Source organism: Prionailurus bengalensis, chromosome C2 (genome assembly GCF_016509475.1).
Source record: "Prionailurus bengalensis isolate Pbe53 chromosome C2, Fcat_Pben_1.1_paternal_pri, whole genome shotgun sequence".
NCBI lineage: Eukaryota > Metazoa > Chordata > Mammalia > Carnivora > Felidae > Prionailurus > Prionailurus bengalensis.
In genome coordinates, this window is record NC_057350.1 from 109,519,587 (window position 1) to 109,536,814 (window position 17,228).

The window sequence follows — 17,228 nt, forward strand, 5'->3', positions numbered from 1 at the left end:
CAATAAGAAAAATTCTAAGAGGTTCAAAATGGGAGCTGAGCACTCATGGATTGATGTAAGCAAGGCTGTGTTCCAAGTCCTTGCCAAGCTTATAGCAGATCACCATCTACGGGTTTCTGAGGGATACTAGGCTTCTCAGTAAAACAGGAAAAGAAGTTCCAATTAGAGAAGCCAAAAGAGACTGACCCACCATGTGGCTATCGCCAGGTGGGTGCGTCAGGCTTTGAACAAAGAGAATGGCCTTGAGGGTAAAGAAATGCCCTTCATCTCTCCCTGTTATAAGAAACAGACTCTGCCTCAGCACTTCCTTTATTCTGCTCTGACCATGGCTTTGTGACAGAGTCTGGCCAGCTGTTCATCATGCTCATTTCTCTCTTCCTAGGCATGCATTTGGACTCCATTTCCATCCTCCCTTGAAGTTCAGAACGGTCATGTGATTGAGTGCCAGTCAATGTCACTTCTGCCTGCAGGTGCCACTTATAGGCCTGGGCCATAAAGTACCTTTCAAATCAACCTCCAAACTCTCTTCTGTCTGCTGGATCGATGTCAATTCTCAGTCACTAGCCAGCTTAGAAAACAAAAGCAAAAATGACAGAACTTTCATCAGCCTGGATTTCACCTGATGGGACAATCCTACTCTTGACTGGGCTCCCATGAGTAAGAAATAAACTTTCTTAGGTCAAGTCACTGAACCTGCAGGATTTAGCAGCAGGAGTGTCCCTTAATAAGATCAATGGACTCTATTTAGTGAGGGGCATTCACTTTTAGCCTAACCATAATAAGCATTCAAGAACTCTTCCTAGATTGGGAACCAGAATCAGATATCTGGTCTGGAGCTAAATTTAATTTCCTGGTGAGAAATATTTGGCAAGTTTCTGTTTGCAATTAGCTTGTGATGTGTGTACCAAGGCACATGAAACCCCCAACCTCTCTTGCCTTGGAATGGAGATTTTTCTTCCAAACTGAAAGACTTGATGCCTGATGACTCAAGAGGCTGTGGGGGGAGGAAACATCACTTCAATCATCATCTCCAGACAGATGTGAGCATGTGTTTCTCAAAACCACACTGCATCCTCCCAGAGAGCAGAAAAGCACCTAAAACAACAGCAAGAATCTCTGGCAGCACATTAGCATGTGCCATTTAGTGATGACCACGAGCTAAAATTGGAAAGGTCAAGGCAGCTGTTGCTGTGTAATGTTTGCCTCCTCTTGGAGTTGTGTGAGAGAGAGATGGCCAAAGACCCTGACTTAAACCAAAGATCTGAAATTCAGTTAAATTCATCTAATAGAGGATTCCATGTGAGGGCTTCCAGAGCCTCTGCTCTCACACAGCTCTTTTGATGGAAATAACTTCCATGGAGAGAAGCCTGAATAAATACCGAAATTCACAGTCCATTGTATCATGCAGCCCTTTGCTCTCCATCTGAGGGACTTTTTTGCCATCTAAGCTGCTCTCCAGCCCCCACCCCCAGCCCTTGGCTAGACTCATGTAAGGCCAAACTCAAGGACCTCAAACAGGGAGAAGGAGCTATGACTCCCACATCCCTCATCAAGGAACCTTATACTGTGATGGAAAGTGAAAGGTAAAATTACTCAAGTGATATCTCAGTAGCGATCTATAATCAAGCCAAATGAGGGAAAGGGAGTGTTCTGTGGGGTTAAGAGGTGACATCTGCCACCCAACCACCCAGGTTCAAGTTCTGGCTCTGTCACTTACTTGACTTGGACCCAAGGCAGTATATTTTGTAAGCCTTCCTCCCATGAAGTGGAGATAACAATAGCCACCTGGTTGATTATTGGTAGGGATTAAACTGAATGGCCAAAGGAAAGTGCCCAGTAGATAATAAGGATTCAATAAGCACTTCCTGATATTAAGAAACAAGGCAAGATTCCTAAACCAGACAGAGACCCAGTAAAAAAAGAGAACTACAGGCCAATATCTCTGATGAATATGGATGCAAAAATTCTCAATAAGATACTAGCAAATCGAATTCAACAGCATATAAAAAGAATTATTCACCATGATCAAGAGGGATTCATTCCTGGGATACAGGGCTGGTTCAACATTCGCAAATCAATCAATGTGATACATCACATTAATAAAAGAAAAGATAAGAACCATATGATCCTGTCAATTGATGCAGAAAAGGCCTTTGACAAAATCCAGCACCCTTTCTGAATAAAAACCCTAGAGAAAGTCGGGATAGAAGGAACATACTTAAAGATCATAAAAGCCATTTATGAAAAGCCCACAGCTAACATCATCCTCAATGGGGAAAAACTGAGAGCTTTTTCCCTGAGATCAGGAACACGATAGGGATGTCCACTCTCACCGCTGTTGTTTAACATAGTGTTGGAAGTTCTAGCATCAGCAATCAGACAACAAAAGGAAATCAAAGGCATCAAAATTGGCAGAGATGAAGTTAAGCTTTCACTTTTTGCAGAATGACATGATATTATATATGGAAAATCCGATAGACTCCACCAGAAGTCTGCAAATTTAGCAAAGTTGCAAGATACAAAGTCAATGTACAGAAATCAGTTGCATTCTTATACACTAACAATGAAACAACAGAAAGACAAATAAAGAAACTGATCCCATTCACAATTGCACCAAGAAGCATAAAATAGCTAGGAATAAATCTAACCAAAGATGTAAAAGATCTGTATGCTGAAAACTATAGAAAGCTTATGAAGGAAATTGAAGAAGACATAAAGAAATGGAAAAACATTCCGTGCTCATGGATTGGAAGAATAAATATTGTCAAAATGTCAATACTGCCCAAAGCTATCTACACATTCAATGCAATCCCAATCAAAATTGCACCAGCATTCTTCTCGAAACTAGAACAAGCAATCCTAAAATTCATATGGAACCACAAAAGGCCCCAAATAGCCAAAGTAATTTTGAAGAAGACCAAAGCAGGAGGCATCACAATCCCAGACTTTAGCCTCTACTACAAAGCTGTCATCATCAAAACAGCATGGTATTGGCACAAAAACAGACACATAGACCAATGGAATAGAATAGAAACCCCAGAACTAGACCCACAAACGTATGGCCAACTAATCTTTGACAAAGCAGGAAAGAACATCCAATGGAAAAAAGACAGTCTCTTTAACAAATGGTGCTGGGAGAACTGGACAGCAACATGCAGAAGATTGAAACTAGACCACTTTCTCACACCATTCACAAAAATAAACTCAAAATGGATAAAGGACCTGAATGTGAGACAGGAAACCATCAAAACCTTAGAGGAGAAAGCAGGAAAAGACCTCTCTGACCTCAGCCGTAGCAATCTCTTACTCAACACATCCCCAAAGGCAAGGGAATTAAAAGCAAAAGTGAACTATTGGGACCTCATGAAGATAAAAAGCTTCTTCACAGCAAAGGAAACAACCAACAAAACTAAAAGGCAACCAACGGAATGGGAAAAGATATTTGCAAATGACATATCAGACAAAGGGCTAGTATCCAAAATCTATAAAGAGCTCACCAAACTCCACACCCGAAAAACAAATAACCCAGTGAAGAAATGGGCAGAAAACATGAATAGACACTTCTCTAAAGAAGACATCCGGATGGCCAACAGGCACATGAAAAGATGTTCAGCATCACTCCTTATCAGGGAAATACAAATCAAAACCACACTGAGATACCACTTCACGCCAGTCAGAGTGGCTAAAATGAACAAATCAGGAGACTATAGATGCTGGAGAGGATGTGGAGAAACGGGAACCCTCTTGCACTGTTGGTGGCAATGCATATTGGTGCAGCCACTCTGGAAAACAGTGTGGAGGTTCCTCAAAAAATTAAAAATAGACCTACCCTATGACCCACCAATAGCTCTGCTAGGAATTTACCCAAGGGATATAGGAGTGCTGATGCATAGGGGCACTTGTACCCCAATGTTTATAGCAGCACTTTCAACAATAGCCAAGTTATGGAAAGAGCCTAAATGTCCATCAACTGATGAATGGATTAAAAAATTGTGGTTTAGGGGCGCCTGTGTGGCTCAGTCAGTTAAGTGTCCAACTTCGGCTCAGGTCATGATCTCACGATCCGTGAGTTCGAGCCCTGCGTCAGGCTCTGTGCTGACAGCTCAGAGTCTGGAGCCCTTTTCAGATTCTGTGTCTCCCTCTCTCTCTGCGCCTCCCCTGTTCATGCTCTGTCTCTCTTTGTCTCAAAAATAAATAAACGTTAAAAAAAATTTTTTTTAATTGTGGTTTATATACACAATGGAGTACTACGTGGCAATGAGAAAGAATGAAATATGGCCCTTTGTAGCAACATGGATGGAACTAGAGAGTGTTATGCTAAGTGAAATAAGCCATATAGAGAGAGACAGATACCATATGGTTTCACTCTTATGTGGATCCTGAGAAACTTAACAGAAACCCATGGGGGAGGGGAAGGAAAAAAAAAAAGAGGTTAGAGTGGGAGAGAGCCAAAGCATAAGAGACTCTTAAAAACTGAGAACAAACTGAGGGTTGATGGGGGGTGGGAGGGAGGGGAGGGTGGGTGATGGGTATTGAGGAGGGCACCTGTTGGGATGAGCACTGGGTGTTGTATGGAAACCAATTTGACAATAAACTTCATATATTGAAAGAAAAAAAAAAAAAAGAAGAAAGGCAAGGGGCACCTAAGCGACTCGGTTGAGCGTCTGACTTCAGCTCAGGTCATGATTTCATGGTTTGTGAGTTTAAGCCCCACAACAGGCTCACTTCTGTCAGCATAGAGCCTGCTTTGGATCCTCTGTTCCCTTCTCACTGCCCCTCCCTGATGTGCACTCTCTCAAAAATAAATAAACATAAAAGAAAAAAAAAAAAACAAGATAGATGGTCTGGTCTTTGTCAGTGTACCCAAGAAACCTGTCCAGGATCTGGGAAAGAAATATGGTGGGATTTACCCCTATGTTTACTAGAAAAGCAGATTAGAGTTCATCATTTTCTCAAGCCATGTTCTAGACTGAATTACAGCCAATGTCTCAGAACAGAGGTAATAAAAATAATAGCCAACATATAGTTAGTAGTTTATAACATACCATTTCACCTATGCACTTTCATCTAATCTTTAAAATTGTAGACAATAACTCAGATGCTTTTATTTCCGTCCTATAGATGGAGAAATTAAAGCTCAGAGAGGAGAGATGATTTGCTGAAATTGGCACAACTGGCCCACAAAAGAGCCAGAATTTAAACCCAGACCTCTCTATTTTAGAGACAAGGGGCCAATCCACTGTGCATGGAGAGAGGACATGTCAGAAAGACATTTGATCCTTGTTAATCAGAAAAGATTTTAAATGAGGGCGTAAGTGAAAATCTTAGAAGAACAGAGTTCTAAGTGAAGCAAGGATGGAAGCAGCAAGTCCTGCTGTTCTCTTATGGCTGGGGAATTTTCCCAGGTTAGGGAGCTCACAGAAGGAATCCAACAAAAAGAAGAGTACGGGGATAAAATAACAGAAGGCCCTTTAAAAGGGGGAATGGTAATAATAGCATTTGCTGAACGGCCCTCTCCCTGCAGTCACCGCTGTGCTAAAACTTTTATAGATGTTCTCCCACTTAATCTTCCCCACCCTATGAATGTGCAGTAGTGTTATTCCCATGTACAATGGAGGAGACTGAGATCAAGGTCACGTAGAGAACGTGTAGTAGAATCAGGATTTGGACCTAGGTTGGCCTGACATCAGAGCTTATGTTAGCCTGCCCACAGTTTATGTAGTCCCTGAGGCTCACAGAGAAGGCAAGATACACAACATCCCTCATTGGCTGATACCAGAAGTGCACTGTAAGCTGCAGGGCAAATTAAAAGATTAATCAATGAAGCTGTATAAAATAAAATTAATCTGTATAAAATGAAAGTGGGGCGCCTGGGTGGCTCAGTCGGTTAAGCGTCCGACTTCAGCTCAGGTCATGATCTCACAGTTCGTGGGTTCAAGCCCCGCGTTGGGCTCTGTGCTGACAGCTCAGAGCCTGGAGCCTGCTTCGGATTCTGTGTCTCCCTCTCTGTCTGCCCCACCCCCACTCGCACTCTGTCTCTCTCTCTCTCTCTCTCTCTCAAAAATAAACATTAAAAAAATAATAATAAAATAAAATGAAACTAAGCCATAAAACTGAGGCTAAATTTTAAAATCACAGCATGATGTTACCCCAACCCATGGGAAGCAGAACATTCAGTATGTAGAGAAAGAGCTAGGAAGGCTGACCTTAGACAGGGAGTAGCATAGCAATGGCTCAAACAGGTAACCTGGAATAGAGATGAGCATAGCCAACAAAGAAACAGTCCAGGAAATACTCTACCCCCTTCATGGGAAAAGAAGAAAAAATAATCAACACTAGACTGAAAGTGAATAAGCAGAGCCATACTCTTCACCCCTGAGGGCTGTAGGTTAAAAGTCTGTGGGGCTGCTGTATGAATTAAATGGAAAGATATAGATGTGACATGTCACAGGTGCTTAATAAATGTGAAGGAGATAAAATAGTCTTTGTGTACCATGTTCAGAATTTCTGTCAGATCTGAGTTCCACGTCTACTCATATTCAGTGAATATTTTCCTCTAAGTTGACTCACTTGTTTTAAAACTTAGTCTAGGGGTGCTTGGGTGGCTCAGCTGGCTAAGCATCTGACTCTTGGTTTCAGCTCAGGTCATGATCTCAAGGTTCATGAGTTCAAGCCCCATGTCAGGCTCTGCGCTGACAGTGAAGAGCCTGCTTGGGATTTTCTCTCTCCCTCTGCCCCTCCCCTGCTCGTATCTTTTCTTTCAAAATAAGTAAATAAACTTAAAAAAAAAAAAAAAAAACCTTAGCCTTGTCCTCTGCCCTAACAGCCATGAATCTGCAGGTTTGAGGTATAAGCTATACGTTTCTTCCCAATATTCATGAAAATAAATATAAAACCATTAGCACAGAGGATAATGTATGTGAAAGCATTTCATAAACAGGGACATTACAGATTGAAGGTGTTTGTGTAACTCTGTCTCCTTCTTTCAAAGAAAACTTTAGTGGCGCCTGGCTGGCTCAGTCAGTAGAGCATGCAACTCTCGACCTCAGGGTTGTGGGTTCAAGCCCCACGTCGGGTGTAGAGATTACTTAAAAATAAAATCTTAAAAAAAAAGAAAAGAAAACTTAAAAATAATCAAACATATCCACGAATGGTCAACCAATCGCTAAAATAATTCACTTTAAAAATCAGAGAATTTTCTACTGCTCCTACACTTCAAAACAAAGCATCAACATGTTTCCTTTTCCTTGCAGAGACAACACAAAGGCACAATCTCTGTGAAGGTCAGTGAGCAGGAAATCAAACGCTACCCCTTTACTCTGGATTATGATATCGTGATACCAAGTAGGCTCAGAGCTCAAAAGAGCCTGAGAGATCATCTTGTCTAGTATTCTCATATTACAGAGGAGACATTGAGTCCTGGAGAATTTTAAAACCTTATTACAATCAGGGCAAAATGGAATCTGAATCATGGATGCAAGCCCCTCAACGAATGCTGCTGTCATTACATGAGCCCACTCCCCAGAATGGCAGAAGCCAAGAGGAGCCATTCCTCCTCTTCAGGGGAACCAGGGCTTCTGCGCTCTCCCTAATCCACTGACATCCAGTTGGAAAGAAATGTGTGGGCAAGTTAGAAGACTAAGACATAGACGCTGCCTTCAGTGTGTCCACAATCCTTCAGAATGAATTGGACACACACAAATATGACCCAAAATTGAGAAACTGCCTTGACTTTCCCAAGTAACCCAAAAGGCAGTCACAGGGATGCAGAAGGAAGCCAGCACCTATGTATTTGGCTACTACTGTGGAGGTTGGTGTGCCTGCCCAGGGATGCCTACTTGCAACTCACCACCCTGGGGGTACAGCGGCACAGAACACTGACAGCCTCATGGCCCTACGTCAAAGGATATCATCGTCACCTTTAGAAACCATAGCAATCCCACCCTTCCCCAAGGGCTGCTGCTGGGATCTTGGGAACTTTCTCTAATTAATCAAATGCCTGTCTTACTGAGGTTCACCCTCCCACTCACCCAGGCATTCAATAGTCTAAGATTTGCACTAACATACAAAACAACAGAACAAAGAACTAGGAAGCAATCTTTCTAGCTCATGGTCTAATTAAGCTACACAAAAACACCTTCATGTTCTAACATGTCTAGAAACGCACCTCTAGGTGACTTCTCATATAAACATTGCATGCTTGCTATAAGAAACATGTATCACCTTTTAGAAAAGAGCTTTTTCTTTAATAACCAAAGAATCTAATCAATGGTATTTTCTAACAAAAATAATATTGGCTTAAAAATTTAGGGGCGCCTGGGTGGCTCAGTCGGTTAAGCGTCCGACTTCAGCTCAGGTCATGATCTCATGGTTCGTGAATTGAGGCCCCGCATCGGGCTCTGTGCTGACAGCTCAGAGCCTGGAGCCTGCTTCGGACTCTGTCTCCCTCTCTCTCCGCTCCTGCCCTGCTCACACTCTGTCTCTGTCTCTCAGAAAGTGAATAAACGCTAAAAAAAATTTTTTTTTAGTTATTCCATTGTAGCACATTTCTATCTCTCTATATTCTGTCCCTGATATCATTTTACTGATGCTGTCCACTATGCCCTAGGTCATTAGAGGAGGAGTAGGGGGCAGGGGACCAAAACTGATTGAGTGTCCAGTCTTCACCAGATGTTTTTTATAATTTCATGGAATTTGCACAACAGTCTTCTCAGCTAGGTATTCTTACACCCGTTTGCAGAATGAGAGTAGAGTTCGTACCCTCCAGAAAGGGGAGGCATCTCTAATAATAGACCCAGTAATAGTCGCATGATAAAAACAAGGCATGGAGCGTGTGTCAGGAACTCTGTTAAGGACTTTCATATAACAATGCACTTACTATGCACCAGACTCCATGTGCTTTCCTTATTTAAAAGTCATTTTATCTGCATAATAACTGTACAGAATTGGTATTCTCATTATCCACCTTTAACAGCTGAAGAAACTAGGTCACACAGCTGGTCAGTGGCAGAGCCGGGGCTTGAACCCAGCAGCCTGGCTCCTGGACTATGGCCTTAACCTCCAAACCAACTGTGTCAGGCAAGGGGCCTGCCCAGAGCCGCTGGTCAGTAGGTGACACTACTGGAACGCAGCCTGTAGACCACGGGACTCCAGAGGTATGTTCTTCACCACCAGGCTCCATCAACACTTCCCTTTGCCAAAGCTAACAGCTGCATTTATTGGCCTTGACCTGTCTTATTCCTCTTTGGGGTCATGGCTTTATTACTTGCATTACATACTTTATCTCTCCACTGGACTCTTCCTTTCTGCCAAAAAATATCTACAGACCAGCTTTCTCCTACAAACTTCTCCCTGAACCCTGATTGAGACTTCAAATATCATCCACTCTCTTCTTCTCTATTGCCTCTTCTTGAGAAGAGTCTACACACACTGCCTCCCCTCCCTGTCTAGTCTCTGCTTGACTCCCAAGTCTCTGAAAATGATCTCCTCTCCTTCATTCTCCTGGCCACACTCCTGGCTCCAGCCTGCAAGAACCTTTCCGAACAAAAAAAGCAGCTCTCCATTTCCATTTCACACTTTCATACTTCTGTGACCTTGCTCACACTCTTCCCTCTACACGTATTGCCTTCTCCAGCCCCGACCTCCTCTTGCTCAAGTCCTGCTCACTTTCCAAGTCCAGATCCAAGCACTCCAGCTGAAAGCACTCACTCCTTCTGAGCTTTATGGACTTTATGATCCCTCAAGAATCTTGAGGACAGGATTCTTACCTAATTCATCTTTGTGTCAGCTACAGGGTCTTGTACAAAGAGGAGTCTCAATCAGTGGTTGTTAAATGTTCACTCACTGATCTCAGGCTTGATTCTCAACTCCAGATCTCCCTGCATAAACTCAACCCAGAGGTTACTAAGCTCATGGATCACCTGCTGCCCTATTGGCAGGAAATGAATCCACCAAAACCGACGTTGGAGAACTACTTGTCCTCACGCAGAACTACATCTGATCCTCTGGAAGCAGGCAGAAGTAAATGATTTCTAAGAAGTCAAGGAGTTTTGACAGCAGAAAGAGGAAATACTAGAAATGTGGCCCAGTGTAACTCTCTGGTTAAGAAGAAACATTCATTAAGATGGTAGAAATCACTGTTGAAATGCTACAGCTAAATGTTCATTTGTGTGTTGACTTGCCCCACTGAATGTCCCCAGTCATTTCAATTTAATAGGTTCACTCAGCTATGGTTTGGAATGTTAATACTGTATTAAAAAGTACTTAAAAGCTCTTTGTATTCTATCCCCAAGTCATTTTTCCCCAGGAGGATGGTGACTGTATGAATCCCCAGAAAGCCTCTATTAAGAACACAGTGGTATCCCATAAATATTAATTGAGCACAACAGGATCCTCTCAGCTGTCAGGTGCCAGGTGAGGTGCACATTTTTGCCAGGTATGTTAAGAGTCACCCCATCCTTAATTACCTGCATAAGCTTTCGACACACCATGAACAATATGGGGTCACATCGCAACCTTTTAGAGAATTCGGAAACAAAATATATTACTCTTTTCAAATCATTTGTACGTTATCTCACTTAATTTTTACTAACGGTCCCTTATAATGCTATTAGTCCTCTTTCGCAGTCAAAGAAATTGAGACTCAAAAAAGTTAATTAACTTACCTAACAACTTGTTTAACTATAAAAATCAGTGCTATAGGGCAGGGATTAAAGAGTGCCCCTGTGATGAGCACCAAGTAATGTATAGAATTGTTGAAGCACCATATTGTACATATGAAACTAATATAGCACTGTATGTTAATTACATTGGGATCTTAAAAGCTTAATTAAAAAAACCCTCAATGCTATGGATTCCATATAAACACTATGCGTATAGAGAAAGCAATGAAATAGGTATCCCCAAATATTGCTGGTAGCAGAGCACATTGAGAAAATATTTTCAAAAAGCAATTTATGATGTACATTAAGAATAAATATGTATGTGTTTGTATATATGTGTATGTAATGTAGTATGTATAACATTCACCCATTAATTATTCTTCTAGAAGTAGAGCCTAAGAAAATAACCAGAGATATATTTTTCAAATCTGATATAAAGACATTATTATAATATTATTTATGATAATGATAAACACTAAACAAAATAAGAATAGCTAAGCAATAATATAATAAGATATAGTCCTTAGAAAGAAATTTTTAAGCTGTCTTTAAGATAATAAAATGGACTGGCATAATATTAAGTGAAAAAAAAGGTAGAAAACAAAATGTATAGAATGATTCCAATTCAGAAGGCTGGGGGAAAGCACACCAATTATTAACAGTATTGCCTTTCTTCTTTATATGTGTTTGCTTTCAAATTTTTCTACCTTGTTTAGATGCTGCTTTTGTAATCTGAAAAAAAAATGCTATTAAAAACAATAAATAAACTCTTTAAAACTCATATCTATAGTTACACAAGAACTTAAAGCCAACTTTTTGCCTCCAACCTCAGGACGCTGGCCCCTGCACCACTCTTTCTCACTATGCAGAGAAATGGTGCATAAAATACACCAGGATCACAGGGTGATCAGTCAACTCTGTAAAGTGGCCAATCAGTATGAAGCAATTATATTAGATTGTTTCATATGTAATCCTATGTAGATACAGATCTCTCCCCGGAAAGGGGGTCAGAACCATTTCCCACAAAACGAATGTGCTTTCTCTGCCCTGCTTCCTGCAATTTTATTTCTTAAATATACCAGGACGGCTGGGGCCCTCTCAATTTCTAATGCTTTCATTTAATCATTTAATAATACTCTTTTTTCAAATATAGGTTATTATTGAATCTGAGGATAAGACAATTCTCAAATCCCTCATGAACTAGAATTAACTTGCTGGAAAATATTGTCACTCCATCCTCTCAGAAAGGAAATTAGAGTTAGAGCCCTCTAGCATTTTCCTATTGATGGCCATTAACCAACAACCCATAAAATCCTTGCCCATAGCAAATGTGTATATCTTCAAGGACTCTTCAATGCATTTCATATTCTGTCCTATAAGTCAGGTTTCACAGATGAATACATTTGTTCTTATTTTAATCATATTTATATTCTACATACAGGTCTCTAATGGAATTATCACTCTTGGGCTATGCTTTTCATCTATAAATGAAAGAAAAGCAGGTGGCTTGGGGGAGTGCACATTCTACTACTTACATTACTATTTAAGGGGATTGTACCATTAGTCATGGTCATTATCCTAATGATCTCAAGGACTCAACTGAGGTCGGTAGTCCCAACACTGTGGTATAAAAAGGAAAAGAGCTGACAATGAGAACTCTTTTTCTGAGATATGCATGTACAGAGCTCTGAGATAAATCTAATTTATAAATGGACTTAGTTCCAACTGCACACACTAGTTTCCTCCTAGGAAATCATGTTGCAAAAATAAAGGGGGAGGAGAATTTTTTTGCTGCTTTTGATGGTGTAAGATAGAAATGATTTTCACTCTTCTTGAACTTCTCACTAAACAAAGGACACCCAAAGTTACTGCAAATCAACGATTAATAACCCTGCCCCACAGATTACCATAGAAACCATTAATTCTGGGTCATGTCTTCTGACTAAAGGACAAGTTAGTATTGTTTGAGTAAAGCAAAAAAAGAGTAGATATTAGTTTCTTCCCAAGAGTTGCTGGCTAAATCTGGTTACCTTAATGAATATTCCCCTCTGACCTGATAAATGTTATTCCACCATCAGATAACAGAGTAGGAATTTTATGATCATAAAACAGAACATAAAACCGAATCATAAAATTCCTGTGTAAGACTGCTTTAAGGAGTCTTTACTCCTTTATTCCTTTAAGCTTCTGGTCTACAGTAAGTAAAAGAATGTGTTACGGAAGGAAATCATTATCAGGGCTTTGCCACTTAACTCTCTTTCCAGAAGCTCATTAATGATAGCTCTAAGATTTATAGATGTGAAGTCCAACACTGACAGGTCATTCAAGCTTTCTCTGACTTGAGGCCATTCTCTTTGGTCCTTCCTCCTTGTACCCCAAATGTAAGCACGACAGCTTACAAGAGCTTCAGACAAATCACTCTGGCCATAAATAGTAAATGTATTTCACAGAACATTTCTAGAAACTTTATCTTGTTCTATTTCTTAAATGTTGATTTTTAAATAGTGGCTTAGATTTGGAAATATCTATTTTATTCCTGCCATGAAAAGGGAATGGAAAAAGGGAAATTCGGGCATTTAGAAGTGTGTACTCCAACAAGTGGTTAGTCTACAGGCATCAATTGCTAAATCAATTGATTTCATGGCCAGATAAACTTTTCTATAGTGTCCTTTTGGAATTAGAAACATAAAAATAGGGACAGTGCAGAGCACACTGGGATGCTTTAGTAAGTACATTCCAGAATGTCCATACTACTACACAGTTTCTACAAAAGAAGTTTTCTATACTTTGACCATTTCATTTCTGATTAATTTTTATTACCATCTAATGAAAATAGTTATTTCAGGCTTTATTTTCACAATAACTTTCTTTGCAAAATTATCCTTTTCCTAAGAGATGTTTTTTGTAGCAATTGGGAATAAGCACTCTTAAATTTCAGGACTCAGACCACTTTTACTCAGTGCATTTTGCCTTATAACATTAAGATTTGCGAAATTATTTCTGTTCTGCAGTATTTGAAGCTGAGGCTGAGAAAAGAACAGAAATTAAATCTAGAGAGATTCCCCACTTTTTTGAAATGTGCCCTTTGTCCTGATGCTGTCTTCCTTACTCAGAGGAGGGTCTCAGACCCCCATATTGGGGTCAGATTGGGTCATATTGCAGATTGCACATTGGGTCATATTGGGTGTTCTACTCTGCACTCCGATTGCCAGACTAAGTTGTCATTCAACAAAGTCACACTATTCAACTGTACACTTTGCAAACAAGCAAAACACATTTCCCTCCTTCATCCCCAAGTTCTCAAGGTAAAGGAAGTGCAAAACGACTGCAAAGTCTTTTTTGTTGCTATGGTGGAAAGGGGCATTTTCCTGCAATCTTTGAGCTCCTCTGATTTTCACTTAAAAGAGATCTGAATGCCATACCCTCTGCTCCTGCCAGCCCTTGAGGGTCTTTTGCCTCCTTACACGGGGTGTCTTTTGAGTAACAATCCAGGGAGCATTATTTGCCATTTTCGCCAAGTTCCTGCTCTGTGGTTACGCATTTGGGAGTGTCAATCATCCATGAAACAATTAGAGCCATTAAGATCTCCAGCAGCACGGGAAAAGAAATCCGGCATCCACTCTGAAGAGTGGAGTCTCCCGAAGCACGCGCCGAGAGGGGCGGAGGCTTACCTGTGGGGCATGCCGGCAGTGTGAGCGGCGGTGTGCTCGCTGGACAGGTCGTAGAGTTTTAGGTACCAGTTCATCTCCACTTCGCGCACCAGAGCCAGCTGGCGAGCCCTGAGCTGGGTTTGCCCCGTGGGGCTGAGGCTGCGGTCTTTCTCATTCTCTGAGGCTTTCTTGGGAGATTTGTCTTTGCCCCCCGTGGAAAGCCCAGATTGTCTCCTGAACTTGGGATTCTCTTCTGAGATCTGACTCCCGGCTGCCCCGGTCCGGGCCGCCAGCATCCTGGAGCTTTCGTGTCTATCAGAGACGACTCTGAGTCACTGTCGTCAAAGTAATTTGAATTGATTTTTCTGTCTCCCTCGTCCTCCCCGTCCTCCCCCATCCCCTTAACCTTATCCTGCAGCAACGCTGTAATTGAGCCAGGTCTGTGGCTGGGGGATGAAAGGCTATCTCTAACTTTCCTGAGGAAGGGCTAGGGCGGCCACTACCTGTGCTACCTTGGAACGTGGAAATTTAAAAAAAAAAAAAAAAACAACCCCTAGCAACTTTGTAATGCTGAAGCTGTTACGGTGCTGTTTCTTCTTCAAAGTTTGGACTTGACTCATTTTAAAAATACGGAACCTGAGATCATTAAGGCTGGTAAATTATATTTGGTCATCATGTCAGAGTTATATTTAAAAACAGACGTCTAGAGGTTCATTAGCCATTCTTAATTAGAGTCCCTTTAGAGTTTTAAACGTTTTGGTGTGAATTTCCTCGAATAAGTTTCACAATATCAATGCAAGGGGAGGATCATTCCTCTCGTGTAAGCCTTAAAATAATATTTTTAACTTATCTCATGATCCTTTGGGAGAGGACGGCTTTTTGAACGTCAGTGAACCACATAATATATGTCAAACATTCTTTCATTCCTAATGAAGAAAGGTAGGGCCACCATCAGGGCTTCGGTAACTGACCCTTTCCATACTTTTGAGGGATGGAAGGCCTGAGAATCACGTTACAACTAAATAGACTGAGGCTGAAGCTGCCGTAACCAAACTAGGAGGCTGAAAGGAAGTGGAAAGAGCCAGTGTGTGCACATATAGACGTGGGGGTGTATGTGCTCAGAGCCCATGAAAACCAGCCCTGAAGATGGAAAGAAAGTTCAGTTAATGGCCCTGTACTCAAGACCCATGTGACTGACCCACACATGCCCACCAATCAGTCCTAGCTCAAGGGACGATGACATTAGTGCCCACCTATGTGTCTACTACAAAGTTGTTTGATGAGCCGCTAAGCCCAGGCATCCCCCCAATCAACCTCAGTCCTTCCTATATCAACTACTCAGTGTTGGCTACATCTAAAGAACTTGAGACAGTTTGTGAATTTGTCTATCCAATAAAAATCAGGGGCACCTGGGTGGCTCAGTCGGTTAAGCACCCGACTTCTGCTCAGGTCACGATTTCACGGTTCGTGAGTTCGAGCCCTGCGTCGGGCTCTGTGCTGACAGCTCAGAGCCTGAAGCCTGCTTCAGATTCTGTCCCCCTCTCTCTACCCCCCCACTCAAAAATAAAGAAACATGAAAAAAAATTTTTTAATTAGAGAGGGAATGTGAGGTTTTATAGCCTCTGCGAATGACAGGGGAGAAAAGAGGAAAGACAAGGTTCTTCTTAAAAAGTTGACTCCTGTGGAAATCATAGAGATGTCTTTGAAGATGCCCATGGTTGCTAATTAATCAAAGCTGAGAATGAGAGGACAGCAAATCATATCATGTGGACTCTCCCGTATTTAGGCAACAGATGTTTAATATTAATATCTAGTAAACTAGGATTAGAACTATGACCATAAAGCAATGTAACACCTGAAATATTGACCAAAGAGCAAGGAGGCAGCTGCTACCAAGTTATGGGGTCTATCCTACCCAGCACTGAGGAGGCTTACGAATGTTTAGCACCAACAGCTGCAACCTCTCCAATTCCTCACCCTGCCCTCCAACCCTTGAGCCATCAAGGAGCTCTGACAACAATGGTATCCAATAGACTTCTCAAAGTGTGGACTCTGAGGACAGTCTCCCTACTTTGATATTGTTGGTCATGTGTCAATTGGGGACTCTGTAGTGGAGCTGGGGAGAGGGAAATACATTCATTCAGCCAAAGGTGCTTCCCAGGTCCCTTGGCTTGCCTTTCTTAGGAGGCAGTGCTATTGTGTTAAGGAGCTCTGCTGTAAAGTCAGACTGCTTGGGTCTGAAACCTAACTCCATCACTTACCTGCTCTATGAACTCAGGCAAGTTACTTAACCCCACTATGTTTTCCTTTGCTCATCTATAAAGACAGGAATAATTATCTACCTGTGGCAGTTTTAAAACATAGCCCTCATTCTTTTTTATGGATGAATAATATTCCATTGTCTAAACGTACCACAATTTCTTTATCCATTCATCCATCAATGGACACAGGTTGTTTCCGTTATCTTGGCTATTGTAAACTATACTGCAGTGAACAATGGGGTACAGATATCTTTTCAAGTTAATGTTTTTGTTTTCTTTGAATTAATAACTAGAAGTGGGATTGCTAGGTCATATGGTAGTTCTAGTTTAACATTTTTTTAGGAAATAAACTAAGTGTCCACCAATGGATAAAAGGATAAAGAAATTGTGATTGTACACACACAGAGACACATATGCAACGGAATATTATTCAGCCATAAAAAAGAAAGCTTGCAATTTGTGACAACATGGATGGACCCCAGAGCATTATGCTAAGTGAAATAAATCAGACAGAGAGAGACAAATACCATATTATCTCTCTTATATGTGGAACCAAAAAAAAAAAAAAAGGAAAGAAAAAGAAAGCTCATAGATACAGAGATTAGATCGGTGCTTGTCAGAGGCAGGGTGGTGGGGTGGGAGAAATAAATTGTTTT

The 17,228-nt window shown here is 41.3% G+C and overlaps 1 protein-coding gene across 2 annotated transcripts in view; it reads right to left on the reverse strand.

The window, feature by feature from the left end:
• KCNAB1 (potassium voltage-gated channel subfamily A regulatory beta subunit 1) overlaps positions 1 to 14,905 on the reverse strand; it is a 422,904-nt gene extending 407,999 nt beyond the window's left edge. For both annotated transcript variants that reach the window (XM_043595055.1, XM_043595052.1), the window contains exon 1: positions 14,333 to 14,905. In XM_043595055.1, coding sequence (XP_043450990.1) covers positions 14,333 to 14,607 — 275 coding nt within the window. In that variant the 5' untranslated portion in view covers positions 14,608 to 14,905. The remainder of the gene's footprint in view (positions 1 to 14,332) is intronic.
• Positions 14,906 to 17,228: the final 2,323 nt, after the last annotated feature.